Source organism: Elaeis guineensis, chromosome 6 (assembly GCF_000442705.2).
Source record: "Elaeis guineensis isolate ETL-2024a chromosome 6, EG11, whole genome shotgun sequence".
NCBI lineage: Eukaryota > Viridiplantae > Streptophyta > Magnoliopsida > Arecales > Arecaceae > Elaeis > Elaeis guineensis.
In genome coordinates, this window is record NC_025998.2 from 47,691,341 (window position 1) to 47,714,141 (window position 22,801).

A 22,801-nucleotide genomic window follows, 5' to 3' on the forward strand; every position below is an offset into this window, starting at 1 on the left:
ATCGAGATTCGTGGGCTTGTGTGGACGACTCCTAGAGGCCGGACGCGTGTGCGGCTTGCAACATCATCCTTAAGCCCGGATCAGCGAGGTTAGAGCGTCTAACTTGCAAGGTAATAGATCTGATCTATTATTTAATACATACATTAGATGTAGCTAGCATAGAAACATGTTGATATGATCAACATGTAGTTCATACTATATTTATATATATTTTAATTTCTGATTTAATGCCATGTAATAATCATGTAATAGAATCTTAGATCTAGGAATTTTTTGATCTTAGAAAATAAATTTTGATTTATTTTAGTCTTCCGCTGTATGATCTTGAAAAAGTTTCAAGATCTAACCCTGAAACCCTAGATCTGGTTCCTACAGCTCCCCCCCCGACTGTCGCTTCCTCGGGCCTCGACGGTCGCTTCTAAGCCTCCATCTCCCTCCAATCGCTGCTCCCAAGCTCCCATCTCCCTCCGACCACTGCACCCTCAAGCCGCAATCGCCGCTCCCTCGGGCCTCAATCGTTGCTCCCAAGCCCCCATCTCTCTTCGACCCCAAGATCGAGAGGTGGTATTGAAGTTGAGAGAGAGAGAGAGAGGAAGGAGAAAGAAACAGATGCAGGGAGGGGTTCGGGGTGGGTCTTGGTCTTGGGCCGGGCTTGGGCCGGTCCGATTGGTTTCGAATTGGATCCGAACGGACTTGGGTCCGAGTCTTTTAGAAAATTTTGAATTTAAATCTAACTCGAAGTTCGAAAAAAAAAAATAAACTATATTCGAATGAAGATATAACTTTATCTGACCCGACCTACTTCCAGGCGTAATCCAAACCATTGCATTTCCAAAGCAAGCGGCATTGTTGGGTCGAATTTTTCTGAGTTGGGTAAGAGCCCCCGGTCATCGCTCCGCTCTAACCCATGCTAATCCTCTTGATCTGCCGTCTACAGCCCCCATCGAATCCATCCAGACCGTTCTACCAAAAAAGGGAAATCCATCGAGACCGTAACCCATGTCGTCAAACCACAAAATGATAACCCCTTTGCTTGACGCTAGTTATTGAAGGGACCAGATGAGTTTAAAAGCACTCTCAACGGGAGATCTATTTATCTCCAAAAGGACATCAAGCCCCTGTGCTTTGGCCCTAGTGGGACAAAAACAGTAGGGTGCGACGCCGAAGGCATAATAAAAGCGTCGCCGTTTTATTCCTCGCGGCTGACCTTTGCTCTCCAGCGCCGCCTGGCCTCCTCTTTGGTTATCATTCTCGCGTCCAATTTCTCTCCATTACGGTGATCTGGATTCGTTGTTCTTATCCTTTCATCGATTCACAAGTAGATCTTTTGGGTTCTCTTTTCTCAGTTTTTTTCTGTTTTTTTAGGTTTGTCTAGATACCATATCAAGGCGGAGGCACACCATCGGCACTATGGCGCTAGTGAGTTTTTTCGGATAATTGTGGTTGTTGCTACAGGATCTTTTTTTCATGATCTCAATCTTGTTTCTTTGGAGGTGTTAGGGTTTAAAAGATTTTTTTTTTGTTTATATCTATATTCATCTCAAGGAAGGTAGAAACAAAGAGAAGTAAGATGATTGGATGGTTACATAATTCAAAATTGTTGTGTTCTCTCTTTGTTTGCTCCTGGAACTTTCATGTGCGATGGAAGTAAGCCCCAGTCCTTTTGCTTGATGGTAATCTGCTGTTGATTTTGCCTTGCGCCAATACATTTATGTTTTCCGCTAGGAATTTTGAAATCTGTTTTGCCTTGTGTAACTGGTGATTTAGGGTTTTATTTAGGGTTTCAGTGGAAAATAGAGTTGGTTTAATGGATTGGGTGTGTGGTGCTAGATCTTTGTTCTTTATATCATCATTAGATTCGTCTTTAAAAGGTTAGTGTCTTGATATAGAAGCTTAGGGATCTCGCTTTGCAACAATTGCTAGCCGGATGGGAATCCTCATACTCAGAAATTTTGTCTGGGGCTAAGATTAATATCTGATGATCACCTTCTCGCGATGATAAATATAAGCCTTCGGATCTTGTATGCTAGTTTGCTTCAATCTCTCTCTCTCTCTCTCACCCCCCCCCACCCTCTGAAAATTATTCTGTTATCTTTTAACATACGATATTGGGTATTACTTGTATTATGTTATATTTTAGCAATTTCTTTTGCAAATTGCTATGTGATGCCTACCTGTTTTGGTGGGTGCCAACCATGATAAGACTTTTGTTTGATTTCTTCAATCTTTAAAGAAATTATTCACTATTTAAGATGGTCTCTTTGCTACATAATAGTGTCTAGATTCTGCCAGGCTCAGTCAACCCTCTCCGGTTGTAATTGCCTTCACAACTTCATAATGAGGAATGATACCTAGCAAGTGGTCATGCGGCCTTTATAGGCTTTAACCCATGCCACTTGTCTATGATGCTCCTAGGCTATAAGTTTTGGCTTGTAGATTATGATGGTCGACATGAATTTTCTTTTGTGTTTCTGACAGTTGTTATGACACTCGATTGTAACTTTGTTCCATGTTATCCAAGTTTTAAGCCATGGCACTTTTGACTGTAGTACTCTTGTCTGTTGTATGATACCATGATATGTTGAGGATCATGTAAATTAAGATACCATTGCATTGGCCATGTTCAAGAATATCCAGGATTCCTAAAAGGCTTGAAGATCAAATATTTTGGTTGCTTCTTGCAACAAATTTTGACAAATGTTGTATGTCTTGTTTTGATGAAGCGTGTGATCCTTACAACCTCCTACTTTTAATGAGAGAGAAAGGCTCTGAAACACAAAGGGGTAGGTGGGTGGGATGAAATATCAAAAGGAAATGGAAGAGTGCACGATGTGAGCAGAATGAAAAGTGGTGATTGGATGGGAGTTGGGGGGCCTGTAAGGTTGTGTGTTGAGCTGTTTGAGTTGGGATATTATCTGGACACAGAATGACGGTCAATTTCAGACTTATTGATAGGGATCATCATAATATCTCAACTTTTGCAAATATATGTGGTAAAGGGTTGATCTACTAGGAAATTTATCAATTTTATAATTCCCCATTTTTCCATCCCCATCTAATTTCATTTCAAAGTTGGTTATAGTCATCATCTCTTCAAGCATTATCCCATCGTATATAACAATTAAATAAGTTCTCAAATGTTTATCTTTTTCAACAACAACAACAACAACAACAACAACAACAACAACAAAAAAAAGAAAATTATGAAAAATGATAGGTGTTCTCCAGAGAATGTATTTTAGTTGTGCTTGGTAATGCAAGTTTGCTTGTTGATATGGTAAATTTTCAATTGAGCTGTGTTGTATATTAAAATGATGCATTGATAGCTGTATTACAGATATTGTATGCTGGTAGCACAAACAAGAATGGTTTCAAGGCACTTATTGCAGCAGAATGCAGTGGGGTCCAGGTTGAACTGGCCAAGAATTTTGAAATGGGTGTTTCAAATAAAACTCCTGAGTTTCTTAAGATGAACCCCATGGGGAAGGTATGCAGTAAGTCTCCATGTAAAGATTCTTAGGATAACAATCTGTTGCTGTATCTTTCTGATGGAGAAAAATGGGTTATGATCATGCAGGTTCCTGTATTGGAGACACCAGATGGCCCCATTTCTGAGAGTAATGCAATAGCACGTTACGGTATTGAAGGATCCTATACTGTCATGTTATATCTTTTATGAAATTTGATATTGTAGTAATTAGTTGTTTCTTTCTTCTCTCCAGTTACCCGCTTGAAGGCTGACAATCCTCTTTTTGGTTATTCACTTATTGATTACGTAAGCTTTCCGTTTGCTAGCATTTTAAACTTATTATGATGCCTATGTTAATTATTCATGTTTCAAAATGTTGTTTTAGGCCCGAATTGAGCAATGGATTGACTTTGCATCAATAGAGATTGATGCAAATATATCATGGTGGTTATATCCAAGAATGGGATACATCCCATTTACAGCTGTGGTTTGTTTTAAATCCTCATATCTTGTTTTCATATTCTGTAGCATATATCTTTGCACACTAAAAAGTGTCCTTGTACAGGTTGAGGAATTTGCAATTTCTGCTTTGAAGAGATCTCTAGGTGCTCTAAATACTCATCTATCCACAAATACATACCTTGTTGGCCATTCCGTGACGTTGGCTGATATTATCATGACATGCAACCTTTATATTGGATTCATCCAAATCATGACCAAGAGTTTTACCTCAGAATTTCCTCATGTTGAAAGATACTTCTGGACTATGGTTAATCAACCAAATTTCTCCAAGGTATTGGGTGAGGTAAAGCAGACAGATTCAGTGCCACCTGTTCAGTCACAGAAAAAGCCTGCTCAACCTAAACAGTCTAAGCCAAAGGAAGCTAAGAAAGAACCCAAGAAAGAGCCTGCAAAGCCTAAAGTAGAGGATGCTGTGGAGGAAGAAGAGGCACCCAAGCCCAAACCCAAAAATCCTCTTGACCTGCTGCCCCCTAGTAAGATGATTTTAGATGAGTGGAAGAGGTTATATTCAAATACAAAGACCAACTTCCGTGAGGTTGCCATCAAGGGTACTCCTTTTGCTGTATTTCTTTGATTGTGGTTTTGTTGGATGCAACTGATGTGGCTTCAAATTTAGTTATTGGAATTGCCTTCTCGCTTTTTCTTGCTCATTCACTCACTCACCCACTCACTCTCTCTCAATAGCTGTAATTGCTGTCACATGTAACTTCAGAAGGCAGTCACAATTGCGCAGCTTGACCTATGGTAAAAAGCAATCTTAGGCTTAGTTGCAGCTGTTGAAGGTAGAGGGGCATTTATTTACTGTTAGATACAAGTGTATTTGGATATGCATCTTCAGTCAGCATATTTAATTTCCAACAAGCAAAACAAGCCTGTAAAATTATAAAATGTTTTTTTTTTTTTTTATATAATTAAATTCAATAACAGGACATTCTGATGTTTATATCAGAGGACTACTGTGGTGATCTTTTTGTAATCTTGGACAATAGCATGTCTCTTTGGCATTAGAGGCAATTCAAACACACCACCACCACCCCCCCACCCCCGGTCCACCCTGGCATATAAGGGTGTACTCTATTGTTTAGACAGATTTATCTCTGCTTTAGAGTCCTTCAGGATGCATACTACATTGATAGTAATAATGCTTGTATTAATATATTCGAAGCATGGTTTGAGCACATTCTGCATGATTGTAGTATCTTGGTAGAAAGTAAATCGCTATGTTTATTTATTAACTATAGGGAACAGCAAAAGATATAGATTTTGTAAATTTTTATCCTTTTATTATATGCAGGAGATCAATTTTTGGAGGAAAAGAGCTGGGCATGCTGGGTGCCCATCTAACTTGTTTTAATTGGAATCTTATGAATTGCTAAGATCTAACACTGTTAAGAGGAGGGCTAATTTATTTAATCAGTCATGTTTTTAGTGTTTGGAATAATTTGATTATGGGCAGTTGGCTAAATGCTCAGAATTGGAAAAAATAGTCAGATGAATTTTTCATCAAGTCAGATATCTGGAATAATCTAGTACTATAACTTTTTTGTTGTCTTAAAAATAGATGCAGCACAAGAGAGTGACCGAACGTTTACTTCATCAAATTATAATTCATTGAATGCCACCTTTAATAGTCATGAGGAAAGCTTAATATTTTTCAGTCACTGACTTTTGATTAATTTGTTTCATTGAGAATAGTTCTTAGAATCATAAGAATCGTGAATAATGTGAGACTATCTCAGTCAGTGCCTGGTACATGGTCTATTTTCAGTTTAATTTGCAAGGTAGATGGGGTCTTATTGAGGGAGTGGGATCTGATACAGGACTTGTGATATTGAGATGAGATTTAGGAGAAAATCCAATGAAATTCAAAGACTAATCGGCTAATAATGCTAATAATAAATCTAATGTTTTAAATATTATACAACGAGAAGTTTTCACTTAGAATTGCCTGTACTTTAAGATATGCTAATCTTTTGTTGTTTCAGGTTTCTGGGATATGTACGACCCCGAGGGCTACTCTTTGTGGTTCTGTGACTACAAGTATAATGATGAGAACACCGTCTCATTCGTGACCCTAAACAAGGTAAGTGGATTCCTGCAGCGTATGGACTTGGCACGCAAGTATGCGTTTGGCAAGATGCTTGTAATAGGCTCCGAGCCGCCGTATAAGGTCAAGGGGCTGTGGCTCTTCCGAGGACAGCACATCCCACAATTTGTGCTTGATGAGTGCTATGACATGGAGCTTTACGAGTGGACCAAGGTGGACATAACTGATGAAGCGCAGAAGGAGCGGGTAAATGCCATGATTGAGGACCAGGAGCCCTTTGAGGGTGAAGCTTTGTTAGATGCCAAGTGCTTCAAGTAATCTTTCCATTCTGCCTTCTACCGATATTTTTCCTATTCTGCCCTTTGCAGTCTGGAGCTGGTATCTTTGTTCTAGTGATCTCATTAGTTGCTGGTTGCAAGTTTTTCCATGTCCGGATCCATTTTGTTACTTGAGTTTGGCAAAACAGAGACTTGTTTAGGTGGATGGTCTTTCTTTTTCATTTGATGTATTGTTCATTTGGGACTATGATGCCTATTATTATCCGGACGCACGTTTAGGGGAAAAGTACCTTCATGTCAAGATATAGTAGTTTATTGAAAGCTATGTGCTGATTATAATCCTTACAAGTTTTAGGGTTTTTGTGGCCCTCGGTAAAAAGCTTTTGCAATGTTTATTATGTTAGTGTCTTCATATGTTATGCATGTTTGCCGTATAAATCTTTGTACGCTGAGGCTTTTATTTGTACTTTTGTTTTTGAAGCGGACGTCAGGGCAACATTATTAGTAAACAAATAATGATGTCTTGTTGGTTTGCTACATATCTTAGTACAACCGTAGGTCTACTGGGTCTTGTCTTTTGGAAAATCCACGATGCAGTTTTCATTTGCGGAACCACCTCGTCCATCGTTCTACTTAACCCTTGATGAGTGCGAGTACTGGCAGGAGAATCTGTACTGGTCCGATCTATTTAACACTGAATTCCATCATTTAGATTTGGTTTACATTTAAATATCGTTTGAGGTTCTGATCATTTTGTTAAATTTGGTTAATCCAATTTCCAACAATGTTAGCGATTTAGTAAATGCAATTAGGCCATCTGCCGATATATTGTTAGATGAGGTCAAAATAACATGATATTTTAGCAAAATCTATGACGCAGTGTACAACTCAAAAGGGGTTGATGGTGCTTGATAATACTTGTCCTCAATTGTTAGACACTGCAAGTATTTACATTATCCAGGGCCAGAGCAGCTGCCTGGTCTGCTTAGAACTATTAATTTCTCGGGTTAGGCCATACATTAACCTCATGGTGCTGCTGAAACCGCTGGCAACTATTTTAATGTCTGAGGAGTGATACAACCTATTTTAATTTTTTTTGTATGGAAACAGAGGGCATTATACTGCAGAATGAGACCTGTTACATAAATGAACACAAAAATATAATTCCTACACATAGGCAACGTAGCGGGCTTGATACACCACGCACTATTATACAAATGCAGGCCTGATATCCTAATGTACAAGAGCGGAATCCATATCTGCTAACAATAACCTGCTGAGTGTCATGGGCAAGGAATGCTGCATATCAAAATGGAACGGCCATTGAAAGCAAAGGAGGCAGCCCAAGGTGCCGCTTGATTTCCTATCCTGGCAATATGTGAAAATTCAAACAGAATACCGGCTTGCCACGACCTGAAAATATTCTGTAATAAAGGAGAAGTTGGGCAGGAAAAAATAACAATATAAAGAGATAACAGTCTAGGAGTCACCCTCAATCTAGAGTTGAGAGACCTGAAACTATGAAATGGTACATCAAATTACTTCCCGCAGACCTACTAACTCAGGATAAGCTATCGAGCAGGTGGGCAATGGATGCCCAGCCATCAATAACGACCATCCATTGTGATCACACAAGATAAAACCTGCAGCTACTATCAGTCCTGATTTGGCTCTATCAAAATTTAGTATAATGACAACAAGGAAAGGGGGAAACCATTTAGCATACAACGGTGACATATGAATTAACTGTTCAACATTTCTTCAGTTTTTTGTATGTGTCCAATATAATCATAAGCACCAAAGGAATCACCATCCAGCTGACAACTCAAAATACAACTCACCAGCTGCAAAGGTATCTTAGATTCATGTCGAAACACCTGGCGATTTCGTTCGTTCTATAACTGCCAGCCAAAACATGCCAATACTGATTTAACCTGGACCTACTACGGCTTGGGATAAGAGATCCAACAAAGCTGGCAAAGACCTAGGTACCTCAATATGACAGTTAGCAATCAAAAACCAACAACTCCTGGCATAAGAACAATGAATTAAGACATGGGCCACATCTTTCAAATGATCTGGGCATAAATCACAAGCGGTGGACTGAGGCAAAGCAAATACTACTAGAAGATAAGTAATGTTTGCACAGCAGTTTCATCCATAGTAATTTCCAAGAAAAAGAACCTAAACTGCATTGGTGCTCTTAGCTTCCAAATTCAAGCAGCAGACTTAGCCATGCCTTGATCCAGAGGCTTCAGCATCATGTGATAAAAATCAGCCAATGAAGCAGTAGAACTACAAGAAAGACCCCAATTGACTTGATGCGCACAATTGGAAGCAGAAATAGGTAGTGGATCAATGATAGGAGCCACCAAGTCTGGTGAAAAGATTGCCGGAAGCTTTTGCTGATCCTACAACCCGTCATGCGAAACGAAATAATCCACAGTAATGTTAGAAAGATCCATTTTCATATTCAAATAAGTAGGCCACTACATGAAGGGGATGTTAGAGCGCTATGGGTCCGTTAATGTATGAATAGAAGCCCCATTATCGATCTGACACATAAAGTGAATCTGAGTATGCACAAGGCAGCCACTATTTTTTTTTCATATAAAGGATGAGTGATGTGGAATGCGGCAGGAGGACCATAGCCTCAAAAAGTTTTATTTAGCAACTACTACTTGAGCCCACAAAGAATCAGGAGAGAGCACCACATGAGCCACTAGCTTGGACATTAAAGCTTGCTGCCTAATTATCAGTGATTTACCAATCCACCTTGATCCTTTGGAGCACAACCAGTGAGTTGTGCTTGCAACTACAGGTTCCAAACCAATGGGTGTCAACACTTTGATCCTTGATAGCCTAACAGTCTGTGGAATATGAAAAAAAAAATGGCATCCCAATCTTCTCTTTAGATTGCCTCCCAAATTTGTTCCTTTTGAGTTGGATTGTAGTCAGTTCCCTGGTTCTTCATAAATCATAGGCCACCAAACAGCCCCAATCCAGTGTTGGGTTTTGTTGGTGCAGTGGAATGCTCAAGTGTTTAAACTTTTTTTTTAAAACACCCTAGCACACCGAAACCCTAATATCCAAAAATTCTTGATAATATCAATCAAAGCAAAGATCTATAAGAAGTATTAGAAATCATACTTTTTGAATTCTGATTTGATGAAGAATTACTTCTACAAAATGCCCAAGTATTTGCCCTCCAACGGTGATCTACACAGGAACCAATTCAAGGACAGTGCTTCTCCTTCACCTTGCTTCAAGAGTTCTAACTCCTCAAACTCGATCAGCTTCCAACTGATCAGACCCTCCTCCAGACTTGAGTCTGGACCTCTTAAAACCTCCTTTTGGCCTTGACCTCCTTCTTTAGGACCTCTTAAATCCTTTGTCCTAATAGGAATAGATTTGTCTTAAAAGAACAAACCTAGTCCTAAAGGAACTATAGCTGTAAGAGAGGGAGAAAGGGAGTGGATAAGGCTTGCAGGAATTGAGTGATTGATCCCATCTATTTATAGAACCTGAGAGGGCATCAATAGAGAAGTCCCACCTTAATCCAAATGCCATATCAAGTGTACGTATCAGTTATTTGAGAGTCTTCAAGCAGAAGGACTTATCAGAGCAAGATATGTCGATTCCCTTTCTCCCATGCGCGTGCCATGAAAAAAGATACATTTAGCATCTCTTCACAATTCAGATAAGCCCAAAATTTGTGATGTGGTGAGGGCACTTGAATTTGATCTCAGATGACAAGTTTATTTGAAAAGGGGTGCCTCCTTCTGCTTGAAGAAGGACTCTTAAGCGTCTCTTCGCATGATTTGTAGATCAGCGTGCGCATGCACCAAAGTCTATGGCTTCTCACACCCATCCAGAAGATTTTTCATACTTTAAAAGTGTGCCAAGGAAGTTAAGAATATGATCATATCGCCATATAAATCAGAGACCCAAAGTAGAAGGACTCTGCTCCTTCTACAAGCCAAAAATAGAGAGCATGTGTGCTCCTCTCAAAATCTGCGCCAAGAGTCCTTCTGCAACAAGGACTCTTGGTTTTTGGTGTGGATAAGGCTTAAGGCACCCCACTTTAGGCTACCTCTAGATGGCTCGACCTAACCTAAGTGCTCACTAAATCGGATTAGCCAAATAGCAAGGATTGAGATCAAATATGATCTCTCAAGGAGCTAGGATTAGCCACACATGCTAGCATGCTAACCGGCTACACAATTAGATCCATAATTCCAATCAATCATATCAAATGGATCTTTGACTAATTTTCTTATATGTGTAACCCATTGGATTCTATATTTAGCCAGTAGTAGGTCCGGATGCAGGTTGACCTGATTTGATTAGAATCTTTTCTAATCAGTTAAGGTTCAAACCGTGCTAATCCAAGTTCAGCAATTACAACTCTTTCTAACTGAAGATCGAATTAAACTCTTTAATTTGATCAAACCTATAAGTCAAGATTGATATCTAGTAATATATCATAACTACTTATAAGATGTAGAATTTGATAGAAATATCAAATATAGCATTCAGTGATGAGTTATCGTGCAATTCAATCTTTCGATCATCCTGCATTCCGAATATATTTATGAGTATGGAATCATGTCAAACTCAAGTATATATTCATATTGATTCTTCATCAATCAGTGATGACTTTAATGATGAAGCATTAGAAATCTTTTCTAATCTTCATCCTGCTTTGGCCAAAGATTTTCTAAGTTATCTAGAGATGAGAATGCATAGGATGTCATCTTTTTTTATTTGGAGTGATTGATTTTTTGTTGATCGATTTGCAACCTCCATACATATTTCACTATATCCAGAATATCCAGTACATATCTTTATGCCATGCATGGGTATGAACCAAAATATGGATTCATATGCACAAGATTTTATGATTCTCAGGTCTAAAGATCACTTGCACAACTTTCACTTAGAGAACCATCTTTTGATATGCAAGTAAGGCTCCATAAGATATTCTCTATCAGAGAGTTAATTCAGTGAACTCATTTCCTAATAAGTACCCACATCTTTGTATTAGTATCTCACATAAGTGACTTGTGAAATCAGCCACCCTCTCCATCGAGCATACATAGGATGTGCCAGTCTATCTGGAACATTGATCTCCGACTCAATGTTCTTATGATCAGGAATATTTAGGATTAAGATTTTAGGTTTCATAAGTATGAACTCTTCATGGTCCTAAAATCATTGTCCTAATCCATGGAGTTCATCATAATCTTATACACAATAAGATGTAGCAATAATGAAAATCAATACTTCATTTTATTAACTAATGAATAATGTCATTACATGGGCTGAAAGTTTATAAAGAAAAATTTCATCGCATTACTCATGTGATTGGCTTGTAGGGTACTTTTCTTTCACCCAGCCCACCCACTCCTCAACACACATATAGACACACACAGAGAGAGAAAATAAATCATTTGGAAGGTGTGACTTTCATATCACAACCAATCCAAAAGCTCTCGCACTAACTGTAGATACAATAAATGAGATCAAATCATCAAAATATGCTCTTTCATGGTTGCTTTAGATTCAAGAAAGGAATATATTCCCAACCCACATTTTGCCCATGGCAGTAGCAGTACAAGTCATCTAGTGTATGCATTTCGGAAAGCATCATCCTCCTCCTTATCTCCAACTAAGATATTTGCATCGAAGAACTTGAAACAGTTGAATTAGTTAAAGGATACAATAACTTTCTGGTATATAGAAAAATTCATTCTTTCAAACTCCCTCTGGAATTCAAGGCTGACAGCAACAAGTGACAAGGGATATTTAAGGATAAAATACAATGTTATTCTTGTATGGTTGCAAACATTCATGAGAATCCAGTTTAGGCATGTAGCTAACATCTAAATTAGAAAGGGGAAAAGAAGAAGGTGATACGAGGATGCAAAACAAATAATATTTTTAACAAATTATAATACTCAATTTTTCAAATATTTTGTGGTAGAAAAGTTAAAAGATATTGTTTGTTAAAGTGTTTAAATATGCATGTTTGTTATCCAAACTCTAATATTAGCTATATACGAGAAACATGATAATTTGAATAGCACCTTTGTCCATGACCAAACTTTCAAAATAAGAAAAAACCTATTTTCAGTGCCATCATGGTGGGTCAAGCTTAGTGCTAGAAAAGCCAACTCCCTAATAATCTCTAAACTATACAAATAAATAATTTCTTAAGTATATAAGGTTCTTAAAACATCAAAATTGTGAATGATGTACAACAACAATTATCAAGATGGATGCAATTACAGGTAACACAAGACAGTGCACTTCTTCTGAGGCAGTTTTGGAGCATGGCTTCCAACACTAGTACTTTAATGGAGTATATCCACAAGATAATTATCTCAAGCATAATGACTGGGTGGTTCAGATGAAGTTATATGACTCGAAGTTTTGGCAGATTGATAGAGGGCTGAGGCAAGTAACTAAGCATAATGGAGATGGAAAATAAACCCTTCATAGGTTACTATGTGCTTGAACAAATTCCACTTAGATGCTTTTCAACTACTTAATATAGCAAAAGAGTTGGAAGCTGATAATGGCAGGACTGAGGTCCTTATTTAAGAACAATGTCAAATAGATTAAATAGTCATCAGGAGAATGGAGTCAGATTATGAGCAGCAGTAACTCTTGCCTATGATAAGAAGCGGTCCGAAAGAAATTTCCAAAAGAAGATTGACACTAGCAGAAATTTGAGAGAGAAACAAAAATATTTTTTTAAAAAATAAAATATTCAAGAAATATATATATTATTAAAAAAATAAATCGTTCCATGATGGCAATAGAAAGACCAGTACAAATAGCAAAAGAAACAAATTAGAGGTAGATCCAAAGAAGAATAACTTTTAACATAGAAGATATCTATGTAGTATGAACCCAATCAATCACTAATCAGTTGTATGAATCTTAAAGTGGCCAAACAAAAAAAAAAAAGCTAGAAGAAGACTCCCATCAGAGTCTTCTTCTCCATTTGATTCCAGGAAGGAGCTAGAGTTCTAGGGCAACCAAACGCTAGGGCTCTTTATAAATAGGACCCCCTATTCCCTTCCCATGATCCTCTATTGAAGATCATTGAGTTCTCCTCTCTCTTTTCTCCCTTCGAAGCCGCAGCCTTCTGTGCTTATGTCCACTAGAAATTGAAGCTAAGAGACCATTGAAACTAAGGTAAGGCTCCAATCTTACCTCCTCTCCCTCTTCTCCATCTTCTCTTGGCCTGGGCACTGCCATTGGCAATCAGTTTTGCCAGAAACCTACCATAAAAAAATTTTCTATTTTTCTTACCATTCTTTCACTTTTCTAGTTGTCGGCATCGCTGTCCTTTGAAGTCAAGCCTTAGGCCGAGTATCTTGATCTTCTCATGATCCTCCATGGCAAGATTATGACTGCCAGTGAATGGCCATCAAAGAAAAACAAAGAAAAGTCTTGGATCACTTATTTTTGTGCCTTTTCCCATGGTTTTCTTGTTGGCCGATCTTCATCGCCAGCTGTCCCTTGCATGCCCCACCACTGTCGGCTACCTATTGTCGGACCTTTGACTATGCCGCCACACCTTGTCGGTGCACTATCCACCATGCCTACTTCCTCCTCAGTTTAGCCAAGAAAAGGAAGAAGAAGAAGAAAAGAAAAGAAAAAAAAAAGAAAAAAAAAGAAAAAGAAAAAGAGAAAGAAGAGTTCTCTCTCTTCTCCCTCTCTCTCCTTCTCTTTAGTTTTTCTCTCTCTATCCTCTCTCTCTTTCTCTCTTTATCTGCTCCATGGATCCCAATATGAACTAGATATGATCTTTTCAAAGAGATTCAAAATTGCTTTAATAATTATGTAGTATGTCAACCTCACTCCGACTATATCGAGTATCTTTGAAACTCACTATTGATGAATCATGTTGATTAATCTTTATCTTGATCCAATCCATTCTTCAAGATTTTTTGATCAAGTCGCTTAGATCTAACCCTCAGCTAGAAAATCCTAAATTACCTCAGTGTCCGAATAGCCTATTGGACTGACCATCCAATCTATAAGCTCCTTATGATTCAATTTATCCAATAAAAATTAATTATATTTTTAATATATTAAATAAGTTTGATAAATTCATCTAGTAAAGTTTGAAGGCTAAAACAGAAAAGATTAATAATCCCAATACTTTTTATTTGCTTTTGAATTATTGATTATTTTATCATAAAAATAATTATTTTATATTTTTATAAAATAAAGATCGAGTATATGCATTATGAAACTCATGATTTATCATAAAATAATGATTTTATGAATATTTTGATATGAACAACTTATTTATGAAATTTATATTTTATTATGAAAAGAATAATTTCATGATTATTTTACTATTAAAGATTATTTATGGATCATAAACTCTATAAAGTTATTTAATATCCTATTTAAGCATGATTTAAGAAAATATGATTTGATACAATATGATTTAAGAATATTTATTTTAAGAAGTATGATAAAAGACTCTTAGGTAACTATGTATAAACCTCTAAAAATGAAAAAATTGATATCCGAAGTTAAAATCCATATGATCCTATACCTGCGGGTAATAGCAGTTGGTATACAATCTTACCTACTGATAATCATAATTGGTATATGATCTTGCTAATGGATAATAGTAGTTGGTACATGATCTTGTCAATGAATAATAGTAGTTGATATTTTATCGATTATGGCTTTATCATGGATATAATAGTGATCTTAGCATTTAGTCTAAGAGAATTATTAAGAATTATGATATGACAAAATGACAGAAGACATGACTTTATCTACAAAGTTAACATGATTCATTAATTTGTTTAGGCTATGTATTGGAAATGTATTTATGTAAATTGCATTATTTGTGCATATACAAGAATATGATTGATTTAGAATATATTATTATCATGAAAGTTTTATCTTTTAATGATAATCATCTTCTCTAAATAATTTATTGATACTTGTATAAACTTATGCTTGATCTGATAAGATAGTATATGGTTTACTTACTATGCTGGTGTAGCTTTTACTATGCTGGTGTAGCTTATTTCTTTTTCTATCTAAATAAACAAGGTTAGGAATGATGAACGATCCAAGCTTAGAGGTTTGTGCTAGCAAGCTTGAAAATTATTGGATGATCATGGACTTGCAGTTAACTATTTATAAATTTTAAGACATAAGTTTGATATTTGATTTTGGATTTAGATGCTCCAAACCAATCTTGATTTATTTGCTTGATGAATGATTAAATTGATCATCTTATTATATTTTATTTATGATAGATTTTAGCTGATTATGATCGTTAGGCTTCGTGTTATCAAGGACAGTATCTCTCGATAGTATGGCCGTATTATATCTCAAATTTTAGATGTGATATATAGTAAGACATAACAACAAAAATCAACCAAAAAAAAATGATAGTTGAAGTTTTATTTTTTTTCCAAGAATAAGGATGAGGAGAAGTAATGTTGATACTTAAAGACCAAAAAGATGAGACTGAGTTATTCTGCTCACAAACTTTAACGGTTGACCATTGAAGGAATCAATTCCAATCATCAATGCATTTTACCTTCACCACCACTTTCACCTTATATTTTTTTGGTGGTTACTTTCCCCTTATATTTTTCAAATCTCTCTATCCAACTCGCAATGATTGAGTCATGAAAACTATTGTACACGCACATACACAGGTCATAGTTAGCCTGAATGTGGTTGGTTGTGTATGTAATATACATATCTCCATAATTTTATAAATGTTATACACACATATAAGTACTTCAATTAAAAAGAAATATAAGGAATATTCAAACTTCCTAAAGTCATAAGCTTCTCCAATGGAAATCTAAAGTAGTTTGATGACAATCTTTAAGGACTTCAATACTTAATTCAATCATTTTATTTGTGGAAATGTCATTTGAATTAGGTATGATAAAAGTTTTCTTTGGGATCCATATCCAATGTCATAAGGAATTTCCTACTAAATATGCTATTCAATGCTTCTATAAATTCTAATGAGGTCTGACTTAGGAATTTATTTTCATCATCTTTGAGTATGTAACAGAACATGACATGATCTCTCGATTCTTTTGTGAAATGTAAAAGGGAAGTCAATTTAACTTGTATAACAATCATGAATTGCTTTCAACATTTGCCTAAAATTTGAAAAGCAACTCAAGGTTTCTTGTTGTGACTGGCTGCATTAACTTCTATATCCTTTCTCCAAACTTTTCATTTTACCATGGCTCAAAGTTAACCCCTAACCAGTCATTAATCAATATATAAGTTATCAGCCACTTACGAGGAGCACTGTTCTAATCTCTTCATTGTAATTGAATGAAAATTAGGGCCTAAAATATATGTGATTGTTGGGGTGAAAGGGCCATAAACACAATTATGTCCAGAATAAATTTTATCTTCTATGTACTAATTAAAACAGATAATAACTCAACAATATCAAATTCAGCGAATATAAATTAAACCAAACACAAGGACACCAAATTTATGTTGTAAATCTTCTATTATATAAAATAATAGGATTACTATAGGTCTTCTCTAAATCAACTAAAGGGTATATAAATACATCTTCAAGACTAAATCTTGGTTTTCATAATAAAATATTCATCATCAATAAGATGGATTTCAATGATAAACAGGAATAGAGGGCATATCTCATCAAATATAAATATTTGAAATAATTTATGGAGAAGGCTTTTCAAAGATCAGAACCACTCAACTTGTAGTTCTTGATGTCAGAAATAACATATTGAAATTTCATCAAAATTAGAATAAAATCAGCCATCCGATCGTCCGATAAAGAAGAATATTTTTTGAACTTTTTTTTTTCTCTTCCCCATTGTGTCGCCGCTCTGGTTTTCCATGCCGAGCTTTTTCGCATTTAGTTGTTTTCTACACACTTGGCTCTAATGGCTTTCACGTGCCCCCTTGCCTCCATTAAATAGGCCAACCAATGAGTCCTTTTTGGACTTTTCTTTTTTTTTTTTTTCTTTTTATTTTAAGGAAGTATAGCCCCATATGAGGAGGGACTATCCAACAAATCTCTTCCTCCTCCCTATATGGGGAGGACCAGCACTAGCTCTATAGCCTGTAAGTTTCTCTATAGGTAATGACTTAGTTAACATATCTAAAATATTATCATCTGTGTGAATCTTCTTCAACTATAACAACTTCATCTCTAAAGTATTTTGTATCCAATGATACCTCACCTTAATATGCTTTGACCTTGAATGGAAAGTCAGATTCTTGCGGAAATGAATTGCACTCTGACGATCACAATATAAAATAAATTTCTCTTGCCTCATATCAAGTTCTTGAAGAAACTTCTTCATCCATAATAACTTCTTGCTGGCTTTGGTCACTGCAATATACCTTGCCTTTATAGTTGATAATGGAACATATTTCTGTAGTCTAGACTGCCATGAGATAGCTCCCCTAGAAAAGGTCATTAGGTATCTCGATGTAGACTTCCTAGTATCAACATCACATGCCATGTCTGTATCTGTATATCCATCCAACATAGGTTTATCAGTGTCAAAATATGAACATACTTTAAAAGTACTTCTGAGATACTTGAGAATCTACTTCATTGCAGTCAAATGCTCCTTCCCAACATTAGAGAGAAATTGACTGACAACACCTATAGCATGAGCAATATTCGGCCTAGTACATACCATGACATATATCAAACTACCAACTATGGATGTATAAGGGATCTTCTATATCTTTTCCTTTTCTTTCTTACTAGTAAGATACTGTTTGGAGCTTAATCTGAAGTGACCAATAAGTGGAGAGCTAACTGCTTTAGAGTTGCTCATCTGGAACCTCTCTAACACTTTCTCTATGTACCTCTCTTGAGATAGCTACAGTCTCCCATTCTTCTTGTCATGGGTAATCCTCATACCAAGTATCTACTTTATTGGTCCTAAGTCTTTCATAGCAAAGTACTTACTCAATTCAGCCTTCAAGTTCTGAATTCTCTTGGCATTATGACCAACAATCAGCATGTCATCACCATATAATAGGGGAATGATGAAATCATCATTACTGAATCTTTTCACAAATACACAATGGTCAACAATGGTTCTGTTATACTCATAAGCTATCATGAAGGAATCAAATTTGTTGTACCACTGTCGAGGAGCTTGTTTCAAACTATATATACTCTTCTTCAAACTGCATACTAGGTTCTCACTATGAACCACTCTGGCTGCTCCATATAAATTTTCTCTTCAAGGTCACCATGAAGAAATATTGTCTTCACATTAAGCTGCACAATTTTCAAATTTAAACTAGGTACCAAATCAAGAATAATCTAGATCGAAGACATCTTGACCATAGATGAAAAAATCTTCTCAAAATCAATGTCCTTCTAAGTGAAGCCCTTCACAACCAGCCTCGTCTTGTACCTTGATTGTGATTTGTGTTCTTCTATCTTGAGTCTGAACATCATTTATTCTTGAGTATTCTCTTCCCCTTGGATAGCTCCATCAGGTCAAAAGTATGGTTCTCATGTAGTGATTTTATCTCTTCTTGTATGGCTTCAAATCACTTTCTCTTCTGTACATGTGACATAGCCTCCAGAAAATCTCTTAGCTCTCTTCCGTCAGTCACCATCACATACTCATATGGAAGATATCTTTGAGAAAGCTGACACTCTTTGGTAGACCTTTTCAGCTACTGTTCCATCATTTATTGTATAAGAGCTAGCTCACTATGTTCATCTGATACACTGTCATCCTGTGTAGGCTCATCATTTATTATATCACCATTCTCTGTAGTTTGTCCATCATCAACATCTGCTCTAACTTAAGGCACAAGAGGTGGATCAATAAATAACCTTATAGTAGATTCTGGCTTATTTGCTTTCTTCATATCCTCAATGGTCTGATCGTCAAAGAATACTATATCTTGACTTTTGACCAGCTTCTTCTTTACTAGATCTTATAGCTTGTATCCAAACTACTCATGTCCATATCCAAAAAAGATGCATTCTTTTGACTTACTGTTAAGCTTTAACCAATCATCTTTAAGAATATGAACAAAGACCCTGCAGCCAAATATATGAGATGGTCATAAAAAATTGATTTTCCTATCCATATCTTAGAAATATCATCGTCAAGGACATATGAAGGAGAGAGATTAATCAAGACAACCGTGGTCTTCATAACTTCACTCCAAAAAGAGCTAGACAACTTCGAATGAAAAAGTATGCATCGGACTCTTTCAATAATGGCACGGTTCATCCTCTCTTTCATTCCATTCTACTGAGGTATCTTTAGGATAGTCTTCTCCAATCTAATATCATGCTGTCTATAGTATCTCTTAAATGGACCTCGATATTCACCATCATTGTCTGCTTGGATGCATCTCAGCTTTCTTTCCTTCTCCCTTTCAACACTAGCATGAATTCTTTAAAGACGTTGAAAACCTGGTCTTTAGATCTCAAAATAAAAATCCACAACTTTCAAGAATGGTCATTAATAAAAGTAACAAAATACAGTACACCACCAAGTGCCTTTGTGGTTATAGAGCATACATCAGTGTGAATTAAATCTAACACACGTGATCTTCTATGCGAGAGGAGTTTATGAAATGAAACCTTATGCTACTTGCCATGTAAATAGTGAATGCAAGATTTTAAGTGCGCACCTTTTAAAAGAAAAAAATTATGCCTGAATAGAGTATCAAGTCTCTTCTTACTTAGATGTCCAAGTCGTCGATGGCACAAGTCTATAGAGGTTTCCTCAACTGCATTTACCTTTCTACTGCACACCTTAGCTTATAATTTGAAAAAACTAGCTTGTTTGTCTTTTACTACAATCAAGGAACTGTTATGATCCAGGTGGTGTGCCCAAGGCCCAGGAGATCAAAGCTAAGGCCAAGGTCTATCATTCATGAGGGCTTCATGGAGGCTCTAGGGCTAGTTGGGTCCTAGGTTGAAAGGCTGTGGGCCTTTCGGGTTCTTGAGGTCTAGGTTATGTGGGCCTCAAGGGACCAACTCTTTATGGGCTAGGTCTGGACCCAGGATAGGTGAGATTAGGTCGAGTCATGGGTGTACATGGGCTTGGGTTAACCTAATCTCCCATAGAGTTGGTCAAGGGAGTTTTGAGTTTGGGTCACTTGATCCAGTGTTTATATATACATGTACTGTGTATAGGTTGGATTAAGCCAAAAAAAAATACAAGACTCTTTCTCCCAAGTCTCTCTCTCTCTTCTCCCTCTCTCTCCAGTAATTCTCCATGCCCCAGGAGCAAGAAACCCTAAGGTTTCTTGCCGCCAGTCCATAAAAGAAAAGAGAAGAAGGAGAGGCGCTAGCCCTTTCCCCCTTGCAGCCGCCTACCAGATCTGCTCTCCCCCTCTTGCAGGTGCCCAAATACTAGGTTCAGAACCTGAAATCTCTTAAGAATAGGTTGGTACAAGTTTCTCTCAGATCTAGAGTTGATCTGAGGTCGTTTGAGGCATGGGTGAGATCTCCATCAACAGATCTACAAAAAGGCTGCAGCAGGACAGATCTGTGAGGTCTGTCTTCATCTATCTTCTTCCCTATCTAGAATATCCCAATTCAAGATCTATAAATTGGAAGACCTCGATCAAGGTCTGATCTGGTTGGGTACTAGATCTTGAATTTTTTAGAGGTGGTTTCAAAGGTGTTCTTCATCTGGAACGAAAGGCTGACGAAGAAGACAGCAACCAGGCTGATTTTGTCAAGGGCCTTGGATCATGTCCAGAAGTCTCCAGATCTATTCGTTGCTGGTTCTGCTGCACCAAAGATCCATGGGAAGAGCTGGGATCATGCTCCAATAGTTGGTATCAGAGCTACAGTGGTGAGGAAGTGGTTCCAAGTGCGAGAAGTTGAAGATCCCAAGTGCTGAAAATTTTCAGCAAGGTACCATCAAGGTATATTCTACACTTCTTGATTTTATATTGCTTGTTTGGCTTGGATCTAGTCATGGACAGTAATATGAAGGTTGAGTTCGAGAAGTTTGATGCCAAGAAAAATTTTTCCATGTGGAAAATTCGGGTGGAGGATCTTCTGGTACAAGCAGATCTGGATCAGGCTTTGGATGAGAAGCCTGAGGGAATGACAGATAGACAGTGGGCATCATTGGAGAAGAAAGCATGCTCGGTGATCAGAGGATGTTTGGTGGATGCAGCATTGTATTCGATGCTGGAAGAAAAGACCCCGAAGGGCCTTTGGTCAAAGTTGCACACCATGTACATGGGAAAGAATATGTGCAACAAGCTGATGCTGAAGAAGAGGTTGTACAGTCTTCGGATATAGGAGGGATCTGATGTGATTGGCCACATTCAGAGGTTCGACCAGTTGTGCACGGAGTTGGTGAATATCGGGGTGAAGCTGGATGAGGAGGACAAGTCTCTATTGCTTCTATGTTCGCTGCCCGGATCATATGATTCTTTGGTGACTACACTGCTCTACGGCAAGGAGACTCTGGAGTATGAGGACATGGTCTCGATGCTGAGGTCGAATGAGCAGAGAAAAAAGTTGACCAGAGATCGGACTCCCCAGGAGAGTTTGGCAGTAGGGGAGAGGACAGGTAGAGGCAGAGGCAGAAGCAAGTCCAGGGGGCGGTCCAAGTCCAGAAAGAGAAAGAAAGAGGTGAAATGCTTCAAGTGCAACGAGTTCGGGTACTTCAAGCGAGAATGTCCACTATGGAAGAGTAAGAAGGGAGAAAGAAGTGGCTCAGAATCAGTGAGTGCAGTTGCTGGGCAGCAGGTGGAGGATGATCTACTTGTGGTACCAGATGGTCACAGGCATTACACAAAGGAGTGGACACTAGACTCTGCGTGCTCACATCACTACACACCACACAGGTCTTGGTTTGCGACATACACTAAGACAGATGAGGGATCAGTGACTCTAGGCGACAATCATCCTTGCGAGGTGGCTGGGATAGGGACAGTCAGGGTGAGGATGTTTGATGGGATTGTGAGGACATTGACAAATGTAAAGCACGTCCCGAAGCTGGAAAAGAATCTGGTGTCACTAGGCTACTTGGAGCGCAGTGGATACAGCTTCAGCAGTAGGGCTAGAAGCGGAGTACTGAACATCTTCAATAGAGCTATGGTGGTGATGAGAGGCAGGAGGTTGGACAATAACCTCTATCGCATAGAGGGATCTGTGGTGATCGAAGAGTCTGATGCAGCAGCTGCAGCACAGGACTAGCAGGAGGCTTACAGGATGTGGCACTACCGCCTAGGCCACATGGGTGATAGAGGGCTGAGGGAGTTGAGCAGGAGAGGACTCATCTCTAATCTGGAGGATGGTGCTACAGGGGAGATCTGTAAGCCTTGCCAGATGGAAAAGCAGAGAAGAGTTCAGTTCACCATCAGTACAGCCCGGAGTGCAGCCCCTCTGGAGTTAGTACACACGGATGTGTGGGGACCAGCTCCAGTTTTAGCTAGGAATGGGGTCAGATACTTCAT

General features: G+C 37.8%; 1 protein-coding gene across 2 annotated transcripts; it reads left to right on the forward strand.

Moving 5' to 3' along the window:
• Positions 1–1,142: 1,142 nt before the first annotated feature.
• On the forward strand, positions 1,143–6,714 carry LOC105033921 (elongation factor 1-gamma 2). Of its 2 annotated transcripts, XM_010908907.4 has the most exons (8): positions 1,143–1,276; positions 1,366–1,419; positions 3,338–3,487; positions 3,578–3,638; positions 3,723–3,775; positions 3,855–3,956; positions 4,035–4,539; positions 5,977–6,714. In XM_010908907.4, exons 2-8 carry the CDS (start codon positions 1,411–1,413, stop codon positions 6,354–6,356), a joined length of 1,260 nt encoding a protein of 419 aa, XP_010907209.1. In that variant the 5' UTR covers positions 1,143–1,276; positions 1,366–1,410; the 3' UTR covers positions 6,357–6,714. The 2 variants fall into 2 exon arrangements, with proteins under 2 accessions (XP_010907209.1, XP_073115613.1); XM_073259512.1 differs by lacking the exons at positions 1,143–1,276; positions 1,366–1,419 and adding an exon at positions 1,620–1,673.
• Positions 6,715–22,801: the final 16,087 nt, after the last annotated feature.